Source organism: Panthera tigris, chromosome B3 (genome assembly GCF_018350195.1).
Source record: "Panthera tigris isolate Pti1 chromosome B3, P.tigris_Pti1_mat1.1, whole genome shotgun sequence".
NCBI classification, from domain to species: domain Eukaryota; kingdom Metazoa; phylum Chordata; class Mammalia; order Carnivora; family Felidae; genus Panthera; species Panthera tigris.
The window spans coordinates 116,350,563-116,375,599 of NC_056665.1; the positions used below are offsets into that span (position 1 = coordinate 116,350,563).

General features: G+C 39.9%; 1 protein-coding gene across 10 annotated transcripts in view; it reads left to right on the top strand.

The window, feature by feature from the left end:
- SIPA1L1 (signal induced proliferation associated 1 like 1) overlaps positions 1-25,037 on the top strand; it is a 362,769-nt gene that overhangs the window by 271,677 nt on the left and 66,055 nt on the right. For all 10 annotated transcript variants that reach the window (XM_042990031.1, XM_042990035.1, XM_042990026.1 and 7 more), the window contains 3 exons: positions 3,331-3,505; positions 13,054-13,157; positions 16,003-16,160. In XM_042990031.1, the coding sequence (XP_042845965.1) occupies positions 3,331-3,505; positions 13,054-13,157; positions 16,003-16,160 (437 nt within the window). The remainder of the gene's footprint in view (positions 1-3,330; positions 3,506-13,053; positions 13,158-16,002; positions 16,161-25,037) is intronic.

Below are 25,037 nucleotides of genomic sequence, written 5' to 3' on the forward strand. Positions count from 1 at the left end.
CTGCCAGCATTAGCCACATTCAGACATTTGAAGGCGGCCAGCCGAGAGAAGGGTGAAATGTCAGTGGTGTGCACTGTTTCGACTTTCCTACGTGTGGTATACAGAAATGAACTAAGTCCTAGATGTGCTTTTGTCCATGATGAAATAGAAATGGTGTGATGTCACGTGCTATTTTGAAAATATTCCAGTATCACCGTATCCAGTTATTTGCTAATTTCAGACTGGGAACTTTACCTTCTGCTTGTTGGAGGAGGCGGAGAAAGGTAGAGCCAATTCTGCGCGATTAGAGCACTCCTAGGGAGCTCTCATGTCTCTGGGTCATGTAAAGGCCACGGAGCTTCCTTGTCAACAAGGTTGTGTGCAGTGGAGGGAGGAAAGCAAACAAGAGTTTGTCCCCTGTGACATTTTCCTGTTACTATTCTGAATCATCTGGTTTAGAAAGTTGGAAAGGGTAGTTCAGGTTCACAGTCCCTTATGTGAAACGGTAAGAGCTGGATGCGTTTCAGAGCTCAGAAATGTCCAGGGGATGTATACAGCATGTAGTAATATTCCCAATGGGATCTGAGACAACACCCCACAATCACATAAGTATTTCCCCAGGGGGGAGAAATGTGAAGTCACACAATGAGAAATAAACCAGAAGTATTAATGTCAGTCCATATCAAGTTTTACTGCCAAAAGTGTTTGCTTACATTTTGTTTTTACCTCTCAACTTCAGAATTGCAAATACGGGGCTGTGGCGGATGTTGCAGCGATAGAAATCGAGCCTGGTTGAGTCGTGGTAATATTTAAGAGAGCTGAATCACAGGACTGACAATTTGTGGTCTTGTGTCTCTCCCTACTGGGCTAGTTACTTCCTTTTCCAGTCTCCGCCTTCACTTATCTGTCACCCAGGAATAATTAATTGTCTTATGGGCTGTTATGAAGATAAGCTAATGTATCTTGAGTACTAAACAATGATTGGCTTACAGCGGGTATTCAATAAATGTTAGCTGTTACAATTTTGCCTCTAACCGTCCCTTTCTTCCCTTTCGTTTTTTACGAGATAAAAATTGCCTGAGGCAGCAGTCATGGTGCTGCTCTGGATATAGGCCAAAGCAGTGTGGATTGCCTCGATTTCAGTAGAGAATTAAAAGTCTATATTTAAAAAAAAATTTTTTTTAACGTGTATTTATTTCTGAGAGAAAGAGAGTGCAAGCAGGGAAGGGACAGAAAGAGTGAGACTGAAGATCTGAAGCAGTCTCTGCGCAGTGAGCTCAGAGCCCAATGTGGGGATCGAACTCACGGACAGAACTGTGAGATCATGACCTGAACCGAAATCAAGAGTCGACTCCTTTACCGACTGAGCCATCCAGGCGCCCCCAAAGTCTAAATTTTTGTATTGAGAACAACACACAAAGTCTTGTTAAATGACTAATACCACCTTAAAATTTGTTTGCAGAATGACTAGACTTCTCAATGATGAGTAAATATTTTGATTAATGTCGCATCATATTTAAGTCCCTTGAATGCTTCATTTTAACTGTCTCTGAGGAAGGATTGTTTGCCACTAGCTGATTTGCCATTATGAAGCCCCTTTTAAAGTTTCTATTCAGGCACTCATCTTTTAGAAAAATATTTGAAAAGTACATTGTTGATGATGGTAGTGCTCTAAGAAAGATATAACTGAGGTTTATAATTTAGTATATTGGAAAAATGGCATTGGGAGAGAAATCTTTCCCAGTTTTACCAGAAAAAAAAAAATTAGCAAGAACATTAATGTGCTGCTTAGTCCAAAACGATATGAATTTTAAAAGATACAATTTTAAAGTATTTTTTGTGTAGTGGAATTCTGCTTTTAAATTTGTAAGGACTTCCTTTTTTATTTTTTTCAATTTTTATTTTTTTTAAAGTTCACTTATTATATTTTGAGAGAGACAGAGAGCAAGTGGGTGAGGGGCAGAGAGAGAGGGAGAAAGAGAGAATCCCAAGCAGGTTCTGTGCTAGCCGCACAGAGCCTGATGTGGGACTCAAACTCACGAACCATGAGCTCATGTCCTGAGCTGAAACCAAGATGCTTAACCGACTGAGCCACCCAGGTGCCCCAGCCTTCCCTTTTTAAAAGGCGGAAATTATTGAAAAAGAATTACCTTTTGTTGTCCAACTGTTGTTGTTATTTTTTTTTATAGCCTCATTTTGTACTTTGTAATCCACTCAGAGAAAATTCCCTAAAGTATCAACATCTGTTCTCATGATGTATTATCTTGACATACAGAAAATTTCAATTCATCTTCCTGACCTTTTCTCTTAATTTGTGAAGATTATAATTACAGATGCTGGTTCCACTGTTACTTTTTGGATTAGAGGACAGAAGGATTAAAACAGAAGGATTTGAAGAGAAGAGACCTGTTAGCCATGCTGGGCATGTGCCCTCCAGGAGTTAGGAGCATCTCAGTGGGGCACAGTGGATCTGCCTGTATTTATTTATTTATTTATTTATTTATTTATTCAATATATGAAGTTTATTGTCAAATTGGTTTCCATACAACACCCAGTGCTCATCCCAAAAGGTGCCCTCCTCACTACCCATCACCCACCCTCCCCTCCCTCCCACCCCCCATCAACCCTCAGTTTGTTCTCAGTTTTTAACAGTCTCTTATGCTTTGGCTCTCTCCCACTCTAACCTCTTTTTTTTTTTTTTTTTTTTTTCCTTCCCCTCCCCCATGGGTTTCTGTTAAGTTTCTCAGGATCCACATAAGAGTGAAACCATATGGTATCTGTCTTTCTCTGTATGGCTTATTTCACTTAGCATCACACTCTCCATTTCCATCCACGTTGCTACAAAAGGCCATATTTCATTCTTTCTCATTGCCACGTAGTATTTCATTGTGTATATAAACCACAATTTCTTTATCCATTCATCAGTTGATGGACATTTAGGCTCTTTCCATAATTTGGCTATTGTTGAGAGTGCTGCTATAAACATTGGGGTACAAGTGCCCCTATGCATCAGTACTCCTGTATCCCTTGGGTAAATTCCTAGCAGTGCTATTGCTGGGTCATAGGGTAGGTCTATTTTTAATTTTCTGAGGAACCTCCACACTGCTTTCCAGAGCGGCTGCACCAGTTTGCATTCCCACCAACAGTGCAAGAGGGTTCCCGTTTGTCCACATCCTCTCCAGCATCTATAGTCTCCTGATTTGTTCATTTTGGCCACTCTGACTGGTGTGAGGTGATATCTGAGTGTGGTTTTGATTTGTATTTCCCTGATGAGGAGCGACGTTGAACATCTTTTCATGTGCCTGTTGGGTCTGCCTGTATTTATATGCCTCGTACCGCCTCTCTTCGCAGCTGAACTATCAGCAGAAGGTAGGCATCATGTACTGCAGAGCTGGACAGAGCACCGAAGAAGAGATCTACAACAATGAGTCAGCCGGCCCAGCCTTTGAGGAATTCCTTCAGCTGTTGGGAGAACGCGTTCGGCTCAAAGGATTTGAGAAGTACCGTGCACAGCTTGACACCAAAAGTAAGAAATACTTACACTCTCCTGCTAGGCTTATTTCCGCCCTGCTGTGTTGATGTTCATCTGCTAGATTGCCCATAAAACAATATTGCCGTTTACTGCAGAACACCGCCGGGGACAGGGGAGAGGAAGCCAGAGAAGGAGGACGCGGCCCCAGGACATTTGATGACTGTAATCAGAGTAGCTAGGATCGGACTGTTAAAAAGAAACGGTGTTCTCAGCAGCGTGGATGGAGCGATAGGGCAGGGGTGCAACTCACGCGGGATTGCTCCTGGGTAGGGTCGTGTAAATGTCACTATAGTTAGGTGAATGTTAGAGCGACTAAAACTTCCAGAATCTTGTAGCCATCTGGTCATAAGCCCCGGAATTTTTTACTTTCATTGATTTATCTTGTAATCCCCATGCGTATGGATGCAGTCAATCTTCATGATAAGGGTTTTCTTATTCATTTTTGTCTTCTATTAAGATTGAGGTTTTTTTGTTTGCCTCTTTTCTATTTTTATTGTTCGTACTCTAATTGAATCCCTAAGGAAATAGGCCTCTTAGCTTTGGTATTAGTTTGGCTCCTGAAATATGTTGATTAAGAGCACAATACTGGAACAGTCTCTTTAGCTATGGCTCATGAACACACAAGGTTGTGCGCTCCCATTCCCCACGCCGTTAATAAAGTAGTTACGTTCTCCAACATCTGTTTAGGTTACAGTATGTTGATGTCTGCTGTGTGTCTGTGAGGAGGCAGTTTTAAATTTTATCTCAGAATCCATCCATGGACACCTATGACCTGTTTTTCTTTGAGAGGGTCTTTGGATTAGCACATCTGTATGGCAGTCTATAGTAATCTCCGATTTTCTGTACAGGAAATTAAATAAGGAGTTGAGTCATGAAAACAGAAAAGCATTCATAAACTCCACTGCAGGGAAGAATTTCCTGTTGCCATGGTTTTGCTGTTGCCAACTTGGAAACGACATGCAGGAGAGACTATTAAAGCCCATAAATAGCCTAGACTCTTAAATATTATTTTAGCGTTCCATACTCTACTTGCAATTGCGTAAAACGTTAAATCTTAATACGTCCTGAACTCTTCTTTCCCAGATTTTCTGACATTTGCCCTATACGCTTCATTCATGTTGTCCTAGTTTGCAGTGTTCTATAAATTACCACCACCACGAAGAGCTATATGAAAGCTTCTGGGAAGAGTGTACTAAGCACCCTGCTTCTATGCATGAATGGCCAGATTGGAAATTGATTAAGACTGTGTATTATTTGTTCACACATTCCCAGCCGCCTCTTGATGATGAAAGGCAACATGAGAAAAGTATAGCAAGACCATACTTAAGCAGTGTGGCATCAAGTAAGACACTGAAATAAACAAAATAAGCACCGTACGCATATTTTGCCTCAAAATCCCAATAGCTGCACAGGCTAGAGGGGGATAAGCCTGGGTTAGCTGACCTCCTCTAGCAGCATACTTGTTCTGTAATATTCAGCAGGGAAGGGTTCCTTTTCACTGTGGTGCCCTCCTTTAAGACCCCTAGTAACCTTTCAGGGCATAGCTGATGAGCAGAGAAATGAGCAGACAGTTTCTTTTTCTGTCCTTTCAGAGTGTCAGATTTCTTCCAGGGAACAAAAAGTCGGAAAGTATTTCTATCGTAAAGCTCTAAAAGAGGCAGTTTGCATGTTTATCTCTCTTACTTCAAGCCAGTAGTGTCAAAACCAGTCTCTGCACGTCCCACAGCTTCTCATTGGCCATGGCACCCCCAAAGATAAGATTTTGCTCTGTGTGCTAGAAGATAATCTCACCACGTTTTGTCTAACCTTACTTTGTGTCAGGAAACTCTCTCTTTCAGTATAATCATTAAAAACAGAAAATGCTGGGGCACCTGGGTGGCTCAGTCCGGCGTCTCACTTTTGATTTCAGCTCAGGTCACGACTTCATGGTTCATGAGTTCGAGCCCTGTATCAGGCTCCGCACTGAGTGTGGAGCCTGCTTGGGACCCATTCTTTCTCTCCTCCTCCGCCCCCCCCCCCCAATTTCTCTGTCTCTCCCATGCTTGTGCTCTCTCTTTCTCTCTCTCTCTCTCTTTAGCTCTCTCTCTCTCAAAATAAATAAACTAAAAAAAAAAAAAAAATCTTCAAAATAAATAAATAATAAGTAAGAGAAAATGTTTTCCAGGACAAGTGTTCCTGTAGGATCACTTCTTGTACATATGACAGTGTAGGTGTGATTGGATCTGTGGGTTCATAGTTTCCATCAAATAAAAGTAGTAATTGCCAATCTTCATTTTTTTTCTGTTGCCATCTTCTGAATTTCCAATTATACATACATTAGATCACTCACTAGTGTACCTCAGGTTAATGAAGCTGTTTTAATTTTTTTTAAACTTTTTTTCCCTGTGCTTCCATTTGGATAATTCCTATTAGTATATCTTCCAAGTTCACTGTGCTTTTCTTCTACAGTGTCTTAATCTGCTGTTAATCCAGTCCAGTGAAATTTTCATTTGAGATATTATCATCTCCAGAAGCCAGAATTGCATTTGGTCCTCTTCTCAGTTATCTAGTTTATCTTCATTAGGTTCATGTTGTCCTTTAAATCCTTGAATATGTTTATTTTATTTTTTTAGTGTTTATTTTGAGAGAGAGAGAGAGAGAGAGAGAGAGAGAGAGAGAGAGAGAGAAAATGCGTGAGCGGGGGAGGGCTAGAGGGAGAGAGGATCCCGAGCAGCCTCCCGGCTCTGCATCCCAGCACAGATGCAGGGTTCAATCCTACGACCACGAGATCATGACCTGAGCCCAACTCAAGAGTTGGGACACTTAACCGACTGAGCCACCCAGGTGCCCCTCCTTGATGTATTTATGATAGCTGTGTTCAAGTCTCTGCATGCTAATTCTCTCGTCCTTGTCATTTGAAGCCTCCATTTAACAAATCTTCTCTTGCTTTTGAGTTACATTTTAGTGCTGCATGTATCTGGTTACTTTTGATTGGAGAGTGTATATTCTGAATGTTTTCTGGTTGAGTGTCTAGATTGTGTTGTCTTCTTCAAAGAGTGTTGAGTTTTGCTTTGGTGAGCAGTTAAGTTACTTACAAAACAGCTTGATCTTTATGAATCTTGTTCTTAAGCATACCCAGGGCAGTGTTTACTCTCTAATGTAGCTCTGCTACTAAGGCATGACTTTTCTTATGTCTGAGGACCTGCATATTCAATGAGGTCTCTTTACTGTGGCTGGTTAGAACTTGAGTGCCTTCCAACCCTGTGTCAGCCGTGAGAATTGTTTGCCTTACGATTCTTTGGTGGTTTTTCTTTGCCTAATAGTTTTTCCCTCTTTCTCTTACTGAGTTATAATTGATATACAGCATTATGTTAGTTTCAGGTGTACAACATATTGATCCAATACTTGCATGTGTTGTGAAATGACCACCACCACAAGTCTAATTAACATGTGTCACCATACAAGGTTACAAACAATCTTTTTTCTTGCGATGACAACATCTAAGATCTCCTAGCAACTTTCAGATATGCAATACAGTATTATTCACCGTGGTCACCATGCTGTACACTACCCTAATAGTTTTCCTTTGCCTGGCTTGTGGAATCTTCCTCTGTGTGTGTGCAGCTTCATCGTGAGCCCAAGACTCAAGGAGACCCTTATGCGGATTTCTGAACCTCTTTCACTGTGTAGTTTCCTCCCCTTTGGTACGCTGCCCTGCGAATATCAACTACCTCAGGCTTCCTGAACTCCAGTATATTTTGGCTTTCCCTCTTCAAAGCCGTGCACTGTGCCGCTGTTCCAAAAGTTCCTCCAGGTAGAAAACCTGGTGGGATCAGAGGGCTCATCTTCTTTTATTCTTTTTTCTCTGGGATCACTATCCAATGCTGCCTATTGTAAAATGTCTGAAAAAAAGTTGTTTCAGATATTTCGTCAGTTTTTCTAGTTACTTACGATGGGAGGACAAGTCCCATATACCAAGTTACCTCTGGTGGAAGCCGAGGTCCCAGATATTCTGTGTGTTTGTCATTTCATTTACTCCTCAAAGTGTTTACTAGGTACTGGTTCTCCCCATTTTACAGAATTGGCTTCTTTAGATTAACGTGCCCAATGTTAGACAGCAAGGAAGCACTAGTGAGGTGGAACAGATGTTAGTGCTGTGGTTAAGGAGGTGTTCAGAGAAAGCATAAATGTGGAATTAAATACAGTGAAGCCCAGGGCTCTCTGCCTTGTGCCTGTGACTCTTCCGTTTCTCTCCAGCCCTTGGGCTAAAATTACCCAAGCCAACTCATGAAACAGCTCTACTTGTCATGCATTACAATTATATTCAGATTTTAGTACTTTGGTAAAAGAGGGAAAGGCTCAGAAGAAATGGTTCTTCTCTTTGCCAGTGTTTCATACAAAGTCCATTTTCCTGTTTTCAGAAGTAAGGTCTTTTAGCAAATAAGCTACAAATGGGGCGGGGTGGAACAGTTCTGCAAAGAAGAAATTTTCAGGAGTGGGTTTTTGTTCCCCCTCCTTACTTTGTTTCCTTATTTGAATGGTATAACCTCTAGATAATTACCGTCCTCTCATTCTACAGCAAATACAAAAATAAACTTCCCACCAAGCAGTGTGTTATTTGAAAGCTAGAGACCACCTTCATTTATAACTGTGCATATGGATTATTATTTGGGAAATCATTTCCTGAACGAGGCTTGTTTGTCAAGTCAGAACAGAGGAGACTTTAGGAGCCCTTTGTAAGCATTCCTTCCAAGCCTTGCCTTCGTTAATTTGCTGTAGTATTAGTGAATGCTTGTTGCTTCCCCCTTTTGTTAGCAGCGTTTTAAAAACCAAGGAAATAAATCCTCCTGTATTTGGAATATTTAAACTTCGATAGGGAAGGGGGTAAAACTAGCATTGTTTAAATGCTCTGCATATGCAAAGGGCATTTGGAGTCAGAGACACTGATGAATGAAGGAAAGGACTCTTTCTTCACCTCCTTCAACTTCAAACTACTTTAACGTAAGGTTTTTCCTCTGAGTGTTTCTGGGATGTGCTTGGCAAAGAAATGAAAATACATAAAAGTCCTTGTTTAAGGAGACTACACTTTTCACCTCAACTGCACAAAATTCCAAATTCTAATCAACACATTTCCTGAGCATCTTTTGTGGGCTAGCACCTCTACATACGTTAATTCGCTTAATCCTTCCAGCAACAAGAATATCAATGGGCAGAGAGGTGATGTGATTTGTTTGTGGTCATTTAGCAAAGATGCCACTGGCATTCAAATTCAGATCTTCTTACTTCCAAATTGGGAAGCCAGATAATTGCAGGTGTCTCGCAAAGTGAGGAGTTGGTAGAAAATACTAGTGGCTGATTCCGAAGTACCAACCCCACACCCATCTTGTCCTTCGTCATCTCTCAATGTGCTACTGATTTTGAGATGCCTTGAGTCCCAGGTATGTTCACATGCACCCTCGCATATCCTGAAACTGACACCATATGAATGCACCTGCCGTGGCCAAGGGTACTGCTATAAACTCTTCTTTATTCCACCCTCATTAAAGCAGAGTAACTCATCTGCTGGCTGTGTCTAAATGTACATTGAAAGAATATTAGCAAATACGATAGATGCCAGAGCAGGTAGAATTCTTGATTTCCCCAAATACTTCATTAGTGAGTGAGTGAAATAGTGCCACAAGGGCAGAAGTGTGTCTCATCTCGAATGATGCCAGTGTTCCAGATGTCCGTTCTTGGCCCTGACTCTGTTTCTGAGCATTGACTTCTGCATTCCCCAGACCCTGAGGCAAGGTTGCATAGACAGGGGATCAGGGGTCTTAAAGGGTGGGTCCCCAGCAGCCAACTGACAATGATTATATTTCAAGTTAAATAAAAGGATAAAAATGAGATCTACAGGCTATCTGACTTCATCTTACATTTGATGTGTTCTCTCATGGTGAGGACATTTAATAAATGGAACTTAAGCTTTCTTCCTTCTGTTGACTTTATTTAGTCTGCATGAGTTTAGGTAACAAGATTACTTTTCTCTTGTGTTCATAAATATTTAAAACTAGGAACTTTCCTGAAATCAAGTTGCATAGGCCCGTTTTCCTTCATCTAGCTTTTCTTAACTCTGGATACATCCGTTAGTGACTGCAAAATGGTTGTAAAAAAAATCTAATTACTTTTCCTTATCCAGATTCGTATGCCTACAGAAAAGTAAAGGAGTTGAGGCCAAAAGAGAAGTCAGAGATGATTATGACACTGTCTCTGAAACTGCTCTACAAACGTATTAACCTATTCATACCATTCATGGGGTTTTGGAGTGATGAGGGTCTGGAGCCGATGGCCAAGAAAGAATTCTTGAGATGTTTTTGGTGCAAAAAGGTGATTTTATTAAAGTGCAGGGACAGGACCCATGGGCAGAAAGAGCTGCACTGGAGTTGTGAAGAATGGCTGGTGATACGCTATGGAACTGGGGGAGGTAAAGGCAAAAAGGAGGCCTCCAGAAGGACTTTCATATACTAAAGACTGATAATACACGAGAGGCCTAGCTCTTGTCAAGCTAAGGTTGTTTTCCCTCTAGTAAGGCATCAGACATTACAACTGTAGGGGATTCCTAGAGAAATGTTATACTCTATATTTGTCTCAAGTATTTGTCAGTGGGCTGCAGGTTATAAAGAAATTTAATTTTACCTGCCATTTCCTTCTTGCCTTTGTTCCCCACATCACTGTGGAGGGGAAGGTGATGTTGGGGCTCCAGGCAACTGAGTCTATAGGTTTCTGGAGATTAGGCTATTGATAAGATTGCCTTTTTCTAGTAATTTACTAAGACATTTATAAACTGATGGAGACTTGTGTCCTACATGACTGTGATCTCTTACCAGTTGACCATTTGTTTTCTTTCCTTTCCTTTGTTCTTGGGCAGCCCGGAGTGCCTGAGGAATGTCACATGTATCCCACCTGGGGGGCAGGGGAGGAGGGTGTGCTGAACTTGTGCTTTGTCCTCAGCTTGCCTTGTGCTCTCTCATCACAGTCTTCAAATAGAAATGCCTAATGTAGGATATTATCCCATATCTACACTTTTTGAAAGCAGCAGAGAAAAATATTATCGTTCCTTAATTATTCAGTGTCTTCTTATCATCTACACTGAATATTAGAAATTTTACTTTCCATGACTTAGCATAGAATGTTGACCTTATTAGTGGGTATATGCCACCCACTGGTAGTATGATTTGGAGGCAAATCACATGATTATCAAGATGACCCATAAGATGCCCGAATTTACTTTTAAAGCTCCATACAGATAAGAAGGAGCATTATCTTCTTTCCACCCCTCTTCTCAAGCATATTTCCCATTATAAATTTTTCAATATATATATTCTTTACCCAGAGCAAAATGGAATTTTGTCATTTTCATTTTTTCCTGATTGCCAAGCTAATTAAGTTTTTCATGGTTTCAGGGTTTCCGGGTCACTAAAAATATAATAATAGAAACATTGGATGCTTTATTCTTTGGGAAATATAGCAAACATTCGTTTTCCATTCTTTCTGGTAACGTTTAACAATTCGGTTACTTATATAGTATTTTCAGGATTTTGAAATTCCTTATGGCTCGGAAAGGAAAATTTCATTGTTTTGACTCTTGTTTCACCTTTAAAGCTTTTGGAACTGTTCAAACTGTTTAAAATTATCAGCAAAACTTGAGGGTTTCCAGAGGTCCCCAGAAAAAGGCTGGTCAAGCAGCGTCTGTTACATAAATGAGGCACGCAGAAAGGACAGCGAGAGCGGGCCAGAAGTAGAAAAGCAAGTTTACCTTCAGGGTTGTCTTCCACATCAGCTTTCCTCTCTGGCAGTAATTCTTTTAGAATTAGGCAGACATACAAAGCAAAATGTAACACATGAGTTCTGGATGACAGTCTCTTTTCTAGTTCATTAATTTTGCCCCAAATTGACTTGAAACACATGTAAGTACACGTCAAAGCTGACACATTCGCTTTAAGGTTTAAAATGTACTAATCGGTTCAGAAGTTATTTATAAGTAGAGCCCTTAAAAGTAGATATGTTCTTCGTACTTAAGGCGTGTCTTAGATAGTCCAATCATTTATAGCAGTAATTTATAGTTTTTTGTGTTGGTGGCCATTAGCATTTAGAAGATATTTTTTTCTTGGGAGGCTCTGTTGGTACATATTTTAGCAATTTTTTGAAAAATAGTCTGTGCTTTATTTCAGTTTTAGCTTGTTTTTAACCCTTTGCATTTTATGTCAGCTTCAAAGATTAAGTTCCTTCAAGAAGCTCGAGGTTGAAGCTCCAGGCTCTAGAACATGTTTACAAGCCTGTCTGCAAGCCACCATTGTGGTCTGTTTGTGGAGCAGTGCCTAAGGGCAGCAGAGCTCCTGCATCACAGTCACCCTGGGGGTGTTTATTAAAATAGATTCCTTTGCCCAGCCCTGTACCCACTGTGCAGTATTTCTGGGGGTGGTGCATGCAAATCTGCCTTTTAAACCAGCTCCCCAGATGCCAGTGTGCATGCTAAATTTTGAGAACTACTGCCTCTTGGTGTATACCAGAGGCTTTGTCTTGCAGCTTCCCCGAAGTGCAGTAAAACGTTCTGGTCTTCAACGGTATGGTTGATGAGGCTCGAATTTACCCAGCATGAACAAACAAACGCACTAATGTCATTTAGCAGCCTGCAAGTCCAGGTCCTTTAAGACCAGAGACGCTCCCTTTCGGTTGGACAGCTAATAATTCTCTTCTCTGGTTTCTGGTTATTTCTGGGCAATTGATTTGTTGATGATTAAGGGAGTAGAGGTTGCTCTCCCTTAAGGAAGATGAAAGCAGAACACAGTCTATAAAAACTTGTTGGACATTGCTTATAATACCTTTGTTATTCAGGTTACAGACCTATTAAGTTTTCATCTGTTTGTTAAGAATAAAACAACTCTCTTGCTTGAATCAGAAATATTGGAAAAGGCGGTCTTAACCTGACATCTGTGGACAGAGTTCAGGGGTGTGTGAACTTGGACGGGAAATCATTTTACATTTGTTTTCACTGACCCCTAATTAAAATTTAGGACTTCCTTCAATTATGAATGTGGGCAACAAACCACAGTTGCGTAAGTTCTACCTACGATTGTATTGCAAGTTGAGAGCATAGATATTTCCATATTGTATTTTTTTTTGGAGATCCCTCAAACTACTGCTTATGCACATCACTACTTCAGAATTATAGTAGTTCTGTTCGATCAATTGCTAAAACTTGTTATAGAAATCTAATGCTATTATAGTTTAAAATTATTTTTGATAACTGTTTCTCAGTATAATTGATTTCTATTGAAATCAGATGTAGTTTGTTTCGTGCATTTATAAATACTGTTCTGAGAAGGGACCCAGGGTTCCCTGGACTGCCAAAGAGAATCAGATACAAAAAATGGGTAAGAACACTGATGCTAGTTCTTATCTAGCATCTTTTCATCCTAAACGATTTCCTTTGTTTTCTTTTTTTGGAGATATTTTTCTTAAATGAACTATTTTTCCCATTCTTACAGTCATCTCATCATTATATCTATTTTTTTTTACTGTAGCTGACTCCACTGGAACCCATTCTCTGTATACAACATACAAAGACTATGAAATTATGTTCCATGTTTCCACCATGCTGCCATACACACCTAATAACAAGCAACAGGTAAGAGATCCCGGTGTTGTCTGTGTTTCCTACCCTTTTTCGTTTCCCCCAGAAGCCTAAGTGGCAAGTTTGTAAAATCTGAAACCAGAATTGAATGTTGCACCTGTCACCGCAGCAGGAAGCTTTTGTACTTTGCGGAAATAACGAATAGCAAATGAGCTGAAAACAAATGAAGAGACCCAGATTCTAGGTTAACAGCCAGCTGGATGGCTTTGTGAATTAATCATTTGCTTTTCACCCACGGGGATTGAGGTTTTCATGGAATCCGAAGAGAACAAGTTAAAATCATGGTGATTAGGTGACCCTGCAGTGTTGCAGAGAACATGTATGAGTGGGTGAAGTTCCATCTCAAGAGGCCAGGAGACAAAGCAGGAAAGTACTGATGTGTCATTTCAGATTTCAAAGGAGGTTTGGTACACTGACTTGGAGAAAAATCGGAATAAATGTCAGTGGGATCTCAGAAAAAGGTTTTTTTCTTAATGTTTGTCAGGAGGACAGCAAAGAACATAAAAAAACCCTTGCATTTGCATACATCATACACGGTGTCTTTTAAAAAAGTCTAAAAGCACATTACTAAAATGTGGTCGATGAGGTAGTAAATGAGGAAACTAAGAAGTGGCGCATTGTTACAGAGCAACATGGAAACTGGCAGTATTGTTTTGGAAGGTATATGGTAGTTGTTTTTTAAAAATATTGCAAAATAAATGATACCAAACTGACATTTAAAAGAGTGCGAGAGCTAACAGCATCTCCTTTCAAAAGCTGTTATAAACACAAGCGGTCCAGTATTCCCTCTGACCTTAAAATGGGTATAGATTTTGTTATTGTCAGCTTTTGTGCTAACAGAACATAGGCCAGCTGCAGAATGAATCACACCGTCTTTCACAAAATTTAACCAAATACTGATCTGATCTACCACTTTGTCACTGCAGGTGTGATTAAATCGCAAATCCAGGTAATGAGATTTTGCTTTGCTGTGATTACGAAAGTAATCAAAAACAGGCAGCAAAGCAATGAATCAGCTACAAATCTAAAATAAACCTATTGAAGATAAATTCCATGATCTAGAACTTGTTGACAATTCGTTTTATGCAAATTCCAAGTTCTCCATTACTCTGATAGGAAAGCATCATGCTAAGAAAAATAACGTGTTTCTTACTTTAACCAGTAAGTGGTCAAAAAACTTCAGGACATTCACAAGTAGTATTTAAAGGCTTATCCTACCTGAGTACACAGCAGAGAAAGGGAAGATGTATGGAAGGGTGAAAAATTTAGTTAAGATTCAATTAAATGAGTTGAAGTGTGTTGAGCAGCATGAGTTGGCATTAAAATGGACAGCTGTCTAAATTATTTAATTTGGGGGTCCAGTCAAGGTGAAAGTGTTATTAGGTCCTATTTCAGAATAAAAGAGTGATTGGTACTGCTGCATTTTAAGAAATTTTAATTCGCTAGCTAGAGAATTTATTTCTTCTTTGTAGATCACTTTATGCTTGGGGAAAAAAACAAAAACAAAATATCTTTTAAAATCTTGTGGCAGGAATTTGTTTATAAATACTGTCTTTCATTATATATAATGTGAGATGGACAGATGGATTTATTTCTCTTTGGGTCCTTTATTAAGATATTAGTGTTACATATCAAGCAATATTTGGAATAAAGAATGACATTGCATCCAAAAGCAATGACATCATGTATGCAGCAATGACATAATACATAGACACATTGTATGCCCGAGATTCTGAGTCGATGAATAATGTTTAATAATGGGTACATTCTGTATAACCATCAGCACAGACCATCTTTATTTCTGTAACATCCAATAATATATCATGTTTAGAAATGAAACTAAATGGCCTCATTAGAGGATAATTTGGGATGCTTTGAAATTCCTAAGGTTAAAAGTACATTTCTGGAACATTCTAACTCCCAATTCTCAACCGTAATCTAAAAGGCTATTGTTTCTCCCAGCTAACAGCTAATACTAGATCATTGATTTTACTTGTATGTAATTTGTGTAAGTTAAAGTCACTGGCGAATTTAAAAAAACAGTTTATAAATGTAAGCTTATGCCTAACAGATAGTTGATATAATGTTATATCTCATTATTTTCCTCCTTGTAAGAGCCTCTATATAATAAATACGAGAAATGCAAATTTTGTTCAACTTTTTTTTCACACTGTTGACTTAAATATGTAATAAACCCCACTTGGAAAGTCACTGGCCTAGCATGAGTTGGGGTGCCTAAATTTGAAAGCCACCTTCCAAAACACTTTTTAATGTGAAACAGAAGGTGGTCTTAAGCAATTTAAAAAACTATTTAGACTTGAAATTTGACCTGCTTTGAAATTGTTACATTTATATTCTGGAACATTAGTAATTTCTGCACTCCCAGCTTGTAACACAAAAAGCATATTGGAAAACACCTTAGCCACATTTCTTTAAATGAAGTGAATTAAACCAGAACATAAATTGCAGTGTAATTACTTCAGCCATTCTCATCTCTAAAAAAATCTTCCCTGTGGCAAGTTTCTTTTTTCTGTGAAAATGGAACAAAACTGTTGTTATGGAAACTGAGAATTTGGAGATGCTGGAACTTGGCATAAGATGCCAGATATTGGTTAGCTCCTGAATGGGCTCTACGTGTTATGCAAATTTCAGAATATTCATTTCTGTAACCTTCCTCGGAGGGAGTAGGATGGGCTAAATTATTGACAGTAACTGTAGATTACCTACCTTAACATGCCCTGATTAATGGTGAATGTTTTAAATACAGTTATGTAAGGGAATCGGGGAGGAAAAAAGCAGAGTGTTGTCATTTATGTCGTTTGCTTATTTTTTCTTTCAGCTCCTACGGAAGCGGCACATTGGAAATGATATTGTCACAATTGTTTTCCAAGAGCCCGGAGCACAGCCATTCAGCCCAAAAAACATCCGATCCCACTTCCAGCACGTTTTTGTCATCGTCAGGGTTCACAACCCCTGCACCGACAGTGTTTGTTACAGGTACCTACCTGCGCCCTGGCAGCAGCCTTGTGGGCGGGGCCAGGGGTCACGTGCGGGGGGGTGGGGGGCCATCCTGCTCCGCTTGCTCAAGCAGCAGTGGGAAGTCTATTGCCATTTACTTCTGTCTTTAAACTATGTGTGTGGATGGCCGATTCATGCGATGATGTCACCCGATGGCGTTGACATTGCCCAGACACGCTGGTTAGACACCTGCTGTTTCCATTTGCACCTCCTCCTTAGGTGGTGTCCTTGGTCCATACCATCTGGTCACCAGCTAATTACTCATCTTGCTAATTATACTTTGCATTTGGTGTGGCAAGAGCAGAGAAGAATGATGTAATAAGTAGAGAAGTTTTGTTTTAATTACTATTGTCTAAAAAGCCCAGACCCTTGCTTTAAGACTGGTTTGATTCACTCTAACGTTTCTGACTACAGTCTTCAAAGTATTTGTATGCACTAGTAAGCACTTGGTGGAATTGTTTCAGTGTCCCATGTCGACCCAGTCTCGTGAGTGTCCGACTTCAAGCATCTATCTGCAAGAGGCCTTTGGGCGTTGACAAAGATAAGAACCTGAATTGCTGGGTCAACATGGTCATAGTACCAAGAAGATGTGTCAGGCTATTCTAGCATTAACCAGATATTTCTAATAGGAATCTGTCTGTTTAAAGTAATGGAATTTTATCCTGTCTTTCCATCCTTAATTTGGAAGATTAGGCTTTGCTAATGCTGGATATTTGTTTTTAAATTAATAAAGCCACCTACCCAGAAAGTGGCCAGTACAGACTGACAGTTGGTTTGTTGTGAGAGCCACAGCTGTCTACTTTTGGGAGTCAGTGCAGGTTAATTACGGGAGGGGAGCAAGCAAGCTCAGGGAACAAAAACAAGGAAAGGTTACTCCGGACTGCTGTAAACCACTACCTTCCTTGCACAGCCCCTAATAACTGTATATGTTGGGCTCTGGTGATAAGCCCAGCACTATTTCTAGGCACTTTACATGGGTTACCTCATTTAATTTGTAAAACCCATGCATTAGGTACTGTTTTTGTCCCCCATTTTCAGGTGAGGAAGCTTAAGCAGTGGGGCTAGGTCCCTGGCCCAAGGTCAGCTAGTACCAGGCAGTTTAGATTGTAATGCACTAAGTCTGATTCTAGAGCCCAGCCCCTTCACTGCTCAGCCATGTTGCCTTGCTCACATGCCCTGTGAAGCACGGGTCTTTGCTGCCCTTGCTGCTGACCTACAAGCTGCTCCAGAACTCTGGGGCTAAGGGGGTGGGAACTCCAACAGAACAGACCTAGATCTGCAGCCTCTTACCAAGAATCTGGTCCCTGGAAGCTGCTTTATTTAGAATAATATGGCTATTATTTAGAATAGAATGACAGACTTAAGTGCAGAACATTTGACTGTACCTGGGAGGGATGGCTATTTGCACTTAGAAAATATCCCCAAGCAATTGAAACACACTCTGTACTGGATTTATGCAAGGATTTCATGGAACTCTGATAGAAAGCTAACCCCTTTTGAAATGGTCACTATGATGTTTGGGAGTGAAAAGCTTCGCGGTTTGTTTCAGAGATTTCTTCTTTAAAAGCCCTTGTCTACATGAAGTGCTGTCTAGTAGAAATGTAATGCAAGCCATGTATTAATTTTGTATTTTTTAATAGCCATACTTTTTAAAGTAACAAGAAATGGGTAAAATTAATTTTAGCAGTATACTTTTTGACCCAATAATACATTTTATTTACCTGGTATGTCCAAATAATTATTATTTCAATAGGTGATTTTTAAGTTTTAAAAATTACTGACCTATTTTACATATTTTTGGAGTAAGACTTTGGAATCTGGAGTGCATTTTAGACTTACAGCTCATCTCAATTAGGATGTTTGATTTTCATTGGAAATAATGTTTAGATTTCATAAAAGTTGCAACTGGAAAAGTTGACTCATATACTCGGATTGTTCCAGACATGCTTTTTTAAAAGCTTTTGAATGACTGAATTGAGTGTCACTTTTTAAAGTATGTAAAATATGGCCAGGATAAGTCTAAACAGACTGATCATGAGGAAAGGTCTCTCAACCTTCTTCAACACTTTGCTAAGGAAGGAAGTGATGTCTGTCTGATTCTTTTTTTTTTTTTTTAATTTTTAATGTTTATTTATTTTGGGGGGGGGTGCAGGGGCAAAGAGAGGGGGAGACACAGAATCCAAAGCAGACTCCAGGCTCTGAGCTGTCCACACAGAGGCTTGAACCCACAAACCATGAGATCATTACCTGAGCCAAAGTCGGATACTCAACCAACTGAGCCACCCAGGCACCCCTGTCTTGTTCTTTTAAAACTCCCCACCCCAGCCTTGAAAACCATGCTTTTTGCTATCTCTCTTATTTTTAATCTGCTGCCTGGCGAGCCCATCTTCTTAGCCCCACCATGCAATGTGATGCTGGACCCTTTGTGGGAAGACAGTGAACACCCCAGCTCATGGCACATGAGCTGGCCTGGGATTTCCTAGTTGCCAAGCATGTTTGAAGACCCAGTGCCCTGCTTAGCAACTGTGAACTTGGGCCTTTTGCAAATCCAAGAGCACGTACCAACTTGCAGTATCACTAAAAGGAATCACAAGAAACAAAAGTAGAGATCTTTTCCTGTTATTAATTTGAGGTATATTGATTGTTCTCAGTCCATCTCAAAGTGAGGTAGGCATGTTTCCCGAAGTGTGTGGGGATGTCAGGAGATGCTTCAGGTCCCAGAGCAGATAGGGCAACTCTCTTGTAGTTAACGCTTGGGGGAAAGAGTGTGAAGGGTTTATGTTCTCTGAAAATAAATGTATCATGAAGCAGAATAGGTCTTCCAAAGAATTTCTGTACCTGTGAGTTTTTCTCATACCCCAGCCACTCCCCAGAATACTAAGGATATGAAGTTATGGGCCTCTTTCATTTATTTACGGTACTTTGGTTGAAAAGTTTATAGAGCTGCATTGATTTCTACTAAATTAGATTTAAATCTAATTTAACTCTACAGTGATACAGTTAGAGGGATTCAAATACTTTTTATCATTGAAAATCTCTTGTTCTGAGCTTTTTCCCCAGAGAACACTCACATGTACTTATTGACATCTCCTTGGCACGTGTGCTGAGGAAAGCACAAAAGGGGTTTTCTCAAAGGAGCTTCTTGCTGTGATCAGGTGGAGAAGTGCGGGGTCCGTACAGGCTGAAGTTATAAGGAACGTTGAACTGACAAAATGGGGTTTGGCATATGTTTTAGAGCATAGATGGAGGAAATTCAGTGGGGGAGAAAAAGAAATAATTCTAGGAGTGGCCAGTGGTGTAGACAGAAGTGTAGACAGAGGAAAGGGTGGGGGGTGGCAGGTGCCAGAAGAAGGTGCTGCCATAGATGGGGTTACGAGGCAGTGGAGCCCTTTGGAATGCAAGGCCATCCGGTAGCACGGTATAAAGAGAGCTTAAGGAGAATTCACCCGATGTCACCATGCAAATTAGTTTGTATACAAAAAGACAACTTTGGAACTTGTTCATTTATTTTCACCAGCTCTTTGCAGCTCTTATCATGTGTATGCTAGGCACTATTCTAGGCCCTGGGATATAACAGGGGAACAATGAGAGAAAAATCCTATGGTGGATGTGGAAATGAGGTCCTGAAATAATGGATGTTCTATCTCTCTAGGGATTGGAAAGTTTATAATTTATAATTTATTTATAATAGGAAAAACTGACTATTTCTAACTAATTCCAGAGACCAGTTAACCTTGAACGGTAGACATAGCCAAGAACTCAGAAATTAATCACTACGTCTGTACTAAAGCTTATGCTCATACCTGATAAGAGAGCCCCCGGTCTCTTGTTTTATTTGTATCATTACACTGAGCTTAATTATCTGGTCCTGGTTGATAGAGCAGATTAGAAGCAACAAATCAAAAAGATGAAGAACGGTTCAGTGGCAAGGATGTGCTGAGACATCACTAAGTGATTCCTGAGATGTAGAAAAACTCTTCACCTCAAAGTGAAGGGTAAGCACAGCAGTCTGGAGTCATTTGGTTTGGAAACAAAGGACCGAATATACTTAGCTCACCCCTGAGGGCCTCACTTTGTTAAAACACGGTGTAGAAATTTTTCCCAGCATTTTTTAGTAACTCGTGAGTTAAGAGACCCAGGCACTGATCTTCAGAGGTTGCAGATGTCACGAAAAGAGAGAAATGTGTGTCTCATAATGGAAGGATACAACCGCACCTGTGAATTAGTCTTGTTCCCTCCCCCACCATTGAACCTAAATCTGATCAAACCTCTGGAGGAGGCAGTTTACATGTTCTTCATGTAAACATGCCTGTATTCAGCAAAACTCAGACTCCAGGCAACTCTGTGTGACAAACAGCCCTGTTTCCTCAACATGTAAATACAAGAAATAAAAGAGAGAATGAGAGAAGTGGAGGGGAATTAACAGAATAAAAAAGAAGAAGAAGAAGACAAATTGCAGTGTTGTGTGGGCCTTATTTGGACCCATGTTAGATAAAAAGATTTTTAAAGTTTTAGGACATCGTAAGCAACTGAACATTGGAACACTGACTCACTATTTGATGACGTTAAAGAATTATTAGTTTTAAAACTAGTGTAGTAGTAAGTGGTTATAATGACCTGAGCCTTGAAAACGAGTGTTAAATTGTGGTCAGTATGTTTAGAAAGGTAGAAATGTAGGTTTCTCCTCTCAAAGATTTCCATATTCAGAGGTTAAAATATAATAAATGCTGAAAGGCAGCAGTGTGATATAGTGCAAACAGCACTTGGAATCAGATCAGATTGTCAAACCTCTCAGATCTTAAATTTCCCTTTTTGTGCAGCGGAAGGTTGCTTGACATCTACTTGAAATCCCATAAGTAAAGTATCTAGTGTAGGCAGGGAGTGTGGTGTGTGCATATTAAATGTGCACGCCCTTCTTTTCTTGAATAAAAATAAGTAAATATGCAAGCTTCAGCTAGGAGGAAAAAAAATCAAAGTGGGTCAAGTGGTGGAGATTTTTTCAGAAGGTCCATCTCAAGCCCCAGTCAGCATCCCTATTGTCCAGTGTAGCTGACCTTTTTGAGACAAAAACCTGAATATGTCACTCTTGGTGTTTAAAACCATTTGGGGAGAAGTGCAGAATGCCTCTTCCTACACACCCCTGCCCCTCCTTCACCTGACGAATTCTTGCTTTTCTTTTTGTGGGAGGGCTCCCCTGCCCTCCCAGGATTATTAGGTAAATGCCTTTCTTAAGTGGTTTCAGTAGCACCCCACACCTCCCACAAGAGCTCTCAAACCACTGGATGTAGCCGCACTAGACTTTGAGCTGCTGGAAGGCTGAGCCTGTGTGACCTCTCATCCTTGATCCTCAACATGCGCACAGTGCCTGACACAGAGTAGGTGCCCCATGAGTGTGGGGGAATTGATCCTATTAGAAGTCAAGAGCCCCCCAGGGAGTGAATGACAGGCACACATTTGTTCTGCCGCTGGTCATTCCTGTCCTTTGCCAGGGCCTGCTTTCTCAGAATGCTCCCCAAACTGGCAGTCTGATCCAGGCTCCAAGAAGGGGAAACCTCCCTCTACCATTTTGACATTGAGTCCTCTTCCTTCTAAATTTGGAGTTGGAATTGTTTATTGCAATTTCCACGGTGCTTCAGAAATTCAGACATTGTTGTCTTCTCACTTTTTTTCCATTGAGACTTCTGTTCAGACTTCTCTGGAACATTCCTATGTATCATCTTGAAATTGGCTTTGGGTGTCAAGATCTGCTACTTTATCCAGGGTCTTTGATGCCAGCAAATGCTATGAAGCCCAGCCTAATGGTGGTCTCTTCCACAGTGTGACTCTTGTGGACGGATGGTCCCTTTTGCAAGTGCCTCAAGAGTGCAAGGTTTAAAAACGTTCCTTCAGGGGGAATAGTATGGTCTTGTCATAGAGCATGCTGCTGGCCATCCAGAAGTTCGAATTCCAGTCCTGGCTCTCTGTGAGAGGCTCTGGGCACATCACTTTACTCCTCACAGCCTGTTTCCTGGAGAGGTGAAGAATTCATAGCAGCGGCTCAAATAGAGGTTCAAGGATAGGCCAAACATCAGTAAAACTCAGGACACCTTCCTGGTCCTTCGGTCATACTCCCAGGGTTTGAGGGACAGAGCATATTTCTGTGTTAAAACGGATGCAGATACTCCTCAGCAGAATGCAGGTTCAAGATGAATTTTAAGATGAAACTCAAGATTTTATTGACAGTTCAAGGAACACTGAATTCTCTGTGTTCTCTTCCAGTGCTACCTTTCCCTAATTGCTTCAGCCTCTGAACTTCTGGCTGCTGGGTAACCCTCCTGAGTAGAACATCCTAGTCCTCAATACTGCTGATCACATAAGGCATGGTTGTGATTGTAAAGAATGTATTATTTCTGAGGAGACAGAGTATTGCCTATGAGGCTAACGAGTGTCCAAGCAGAAGCCCTTTGGAATCTGCTTTTAAAAATAGCAAGAACCATTTATAATTAATACATCTTAAGCATCTATATATAGCAAACTGAAGTTCTAGAAAGGCTTCTTAGAGGCAAAAATACTTTCGGCTGAGCTTAAAGCAGGCCTTATTATCAGGAGTTCAGAATCTGTGGCATCTAAATTAATGAGCTTTTAACCTTGTAGAAAACCTTGAAGTTAGATGAGCCCAAAATGAAACCCTTTGTTTGAAAAAAGCATCCCAGGGTATCATCTTCCTTATCTTCCATAAGTGTTCTGTTTCTAATGATGCAAAGCTGATCTTAGCTCCTATATCATTTACCTCCCTACCATGATGATTCATCGATAATTATATGTTCAAGATTCAGTTCTTTCCCTCATAGTTCATTCTAGAGGCTTCTAATTATCACTGGGTTTTCAGTATATGTTTGTCTAAAGTTCTAACAGTTAATAAGTAGATCTGTAAAAAACCTTAAGTAAGTTTAAGGGGCAAATGGATAGATGGTGCTCATATTGGTGCCCCCTGATAAGCATTTTCCTCTCCTTATTTAAGAGAAAACCACAGCTGCTTCTTGAGAAAGAGTGACAATTTGAAGTGAAATTAGCAAGAGAAGAAATTGCCGATTTAAAAATGAGTATTTCTGGATCCTTACAGGATTCCTCTTAGAAAAGCTAGCATATCTGGATTTTAGCATCTTTCGCTTGACTTTTGAAAAAATGATCAAATTAAAATTATACAGCTGTCAGCATTGAAGCCAGACAGTTCACAATAGATGAGAAAAATTGCCTTTCTAAGACTGGTCTAATTAGGCTAAAATGCATATGGAGGTTCTGCGGATTCCCTTCTCCAGTTAGAAAAGGGAGTGTTTCTTGCCAGCTTTCTTTGTCATGAAGTGAACTAAATAGTCCTTTAAAATAATAAATAAATAAATAAATAAATAAATAAATACATTTATGAAAACCAACAAATAGGGCATTCCATGGCATCTTCAGACAAAATAGGTACCTTCTGTCCTGAGGTTCCTGATTTTTATTTATTTCTCCTGTTGTCACAAGAAATAATCATTTTTTGAAACACAGAGCTAAATATGTTAAAGTAAACCCTTCTTAAAACAAAACAAAAATAGTAATGGAACCAGAGTTCTTCAATTTACTTTGAAAGATGTACACTCTCTGATTATGACTCTTCCATTTTGGAAATGCAGAAAAAGCATTGTGTATTGCTGCCCTAATAGTTGGTACAATTGCATATGGACTCACTTTTAAATAATTAGGTAATTTGAAAAGAGAGATGTTTGCTCTGTTAGAATCATCATTTCCAGCCCTCTCAGACTTTGCTAAGGTCCTAGAATGAGATCCGTGAGAACACAGTAGAAAACACAGAACCTTTCTGTTTCCATTTAACTTCTGTTGTTACTGTTTTAGGAAAAACATGATTTTTTTTCTTTTGAAATTAAAAATAATAGGTTATTACAGATGCTCATATGGCCTTATCTTAGGCCCAATTTTAGCAGTATTATGCAGAAGAAGTGATTGGGGCAGGATTTCTCAAACTGATCTTGCCTAAAGGAGGAGGAAAAGGAAAATATTTTCCTCACAAATAAATTATCAGAATCAAATACCAAATGTAGAGAAAGTGGACCAAAGAATAGCTCAGCTTAAAATACAATTTTAAGAAAAAAGTTCTTTAATGTTTATTTTTGAGAGAGAGACAGAGACAGACACAGACAGACAATGCAAGCAGCGGGGAGGGGCAGACAGAGAGGGAGACACAGAATATGAAGCAGGCTCAAGGCTCTGAGCCGTCAGCACAGAGTCTGATGCGGGGCTCGAACCTGAGAGCCGTGAGATCTTGACCTGAGCCAAAGTTGGACACGTACTGGACTGAGCCACCCAGGTGCCCCCAAAATACAATTTTAAAACATGGTTGCTATTACTGTAAAAATCATAATCATTTTAATACTTACTGAAATTTCAATTTTCATTTTAAAATTATGCTTTTTGGTCTGGTTGCATAGGTCAACAAGTAATGTTTGTTGAATTTTTTTCAATTTAATCCATTTTTTTTATGTCCTGCATCTTTGGATATTTTTCATTATAAGCTGTCCACATATATAGGCATCACGTCTAAAATGGAGACCACATTTGTGTTCTTACAAAATCTATGCCTGTTGTGAAAGGTTACGCTGATTATAATAACCCCTGCTTGGAAATGATCAGTAGGTATTTAAAAGTAGAATATTACAATGAACTTTTTCTTCATGGAGTTATGTTTGGTTTACTATCTGTTAGTGAAATACTTTTTTACTGTAAGCCTTTTGGGGTTTTTTGGCCACCAGAAAAGTTTATGTTCTCTAAATCCTAAATCCTAAATGTGGTTGAATGGAAAGGTGTGTTCCTGTTAAATAG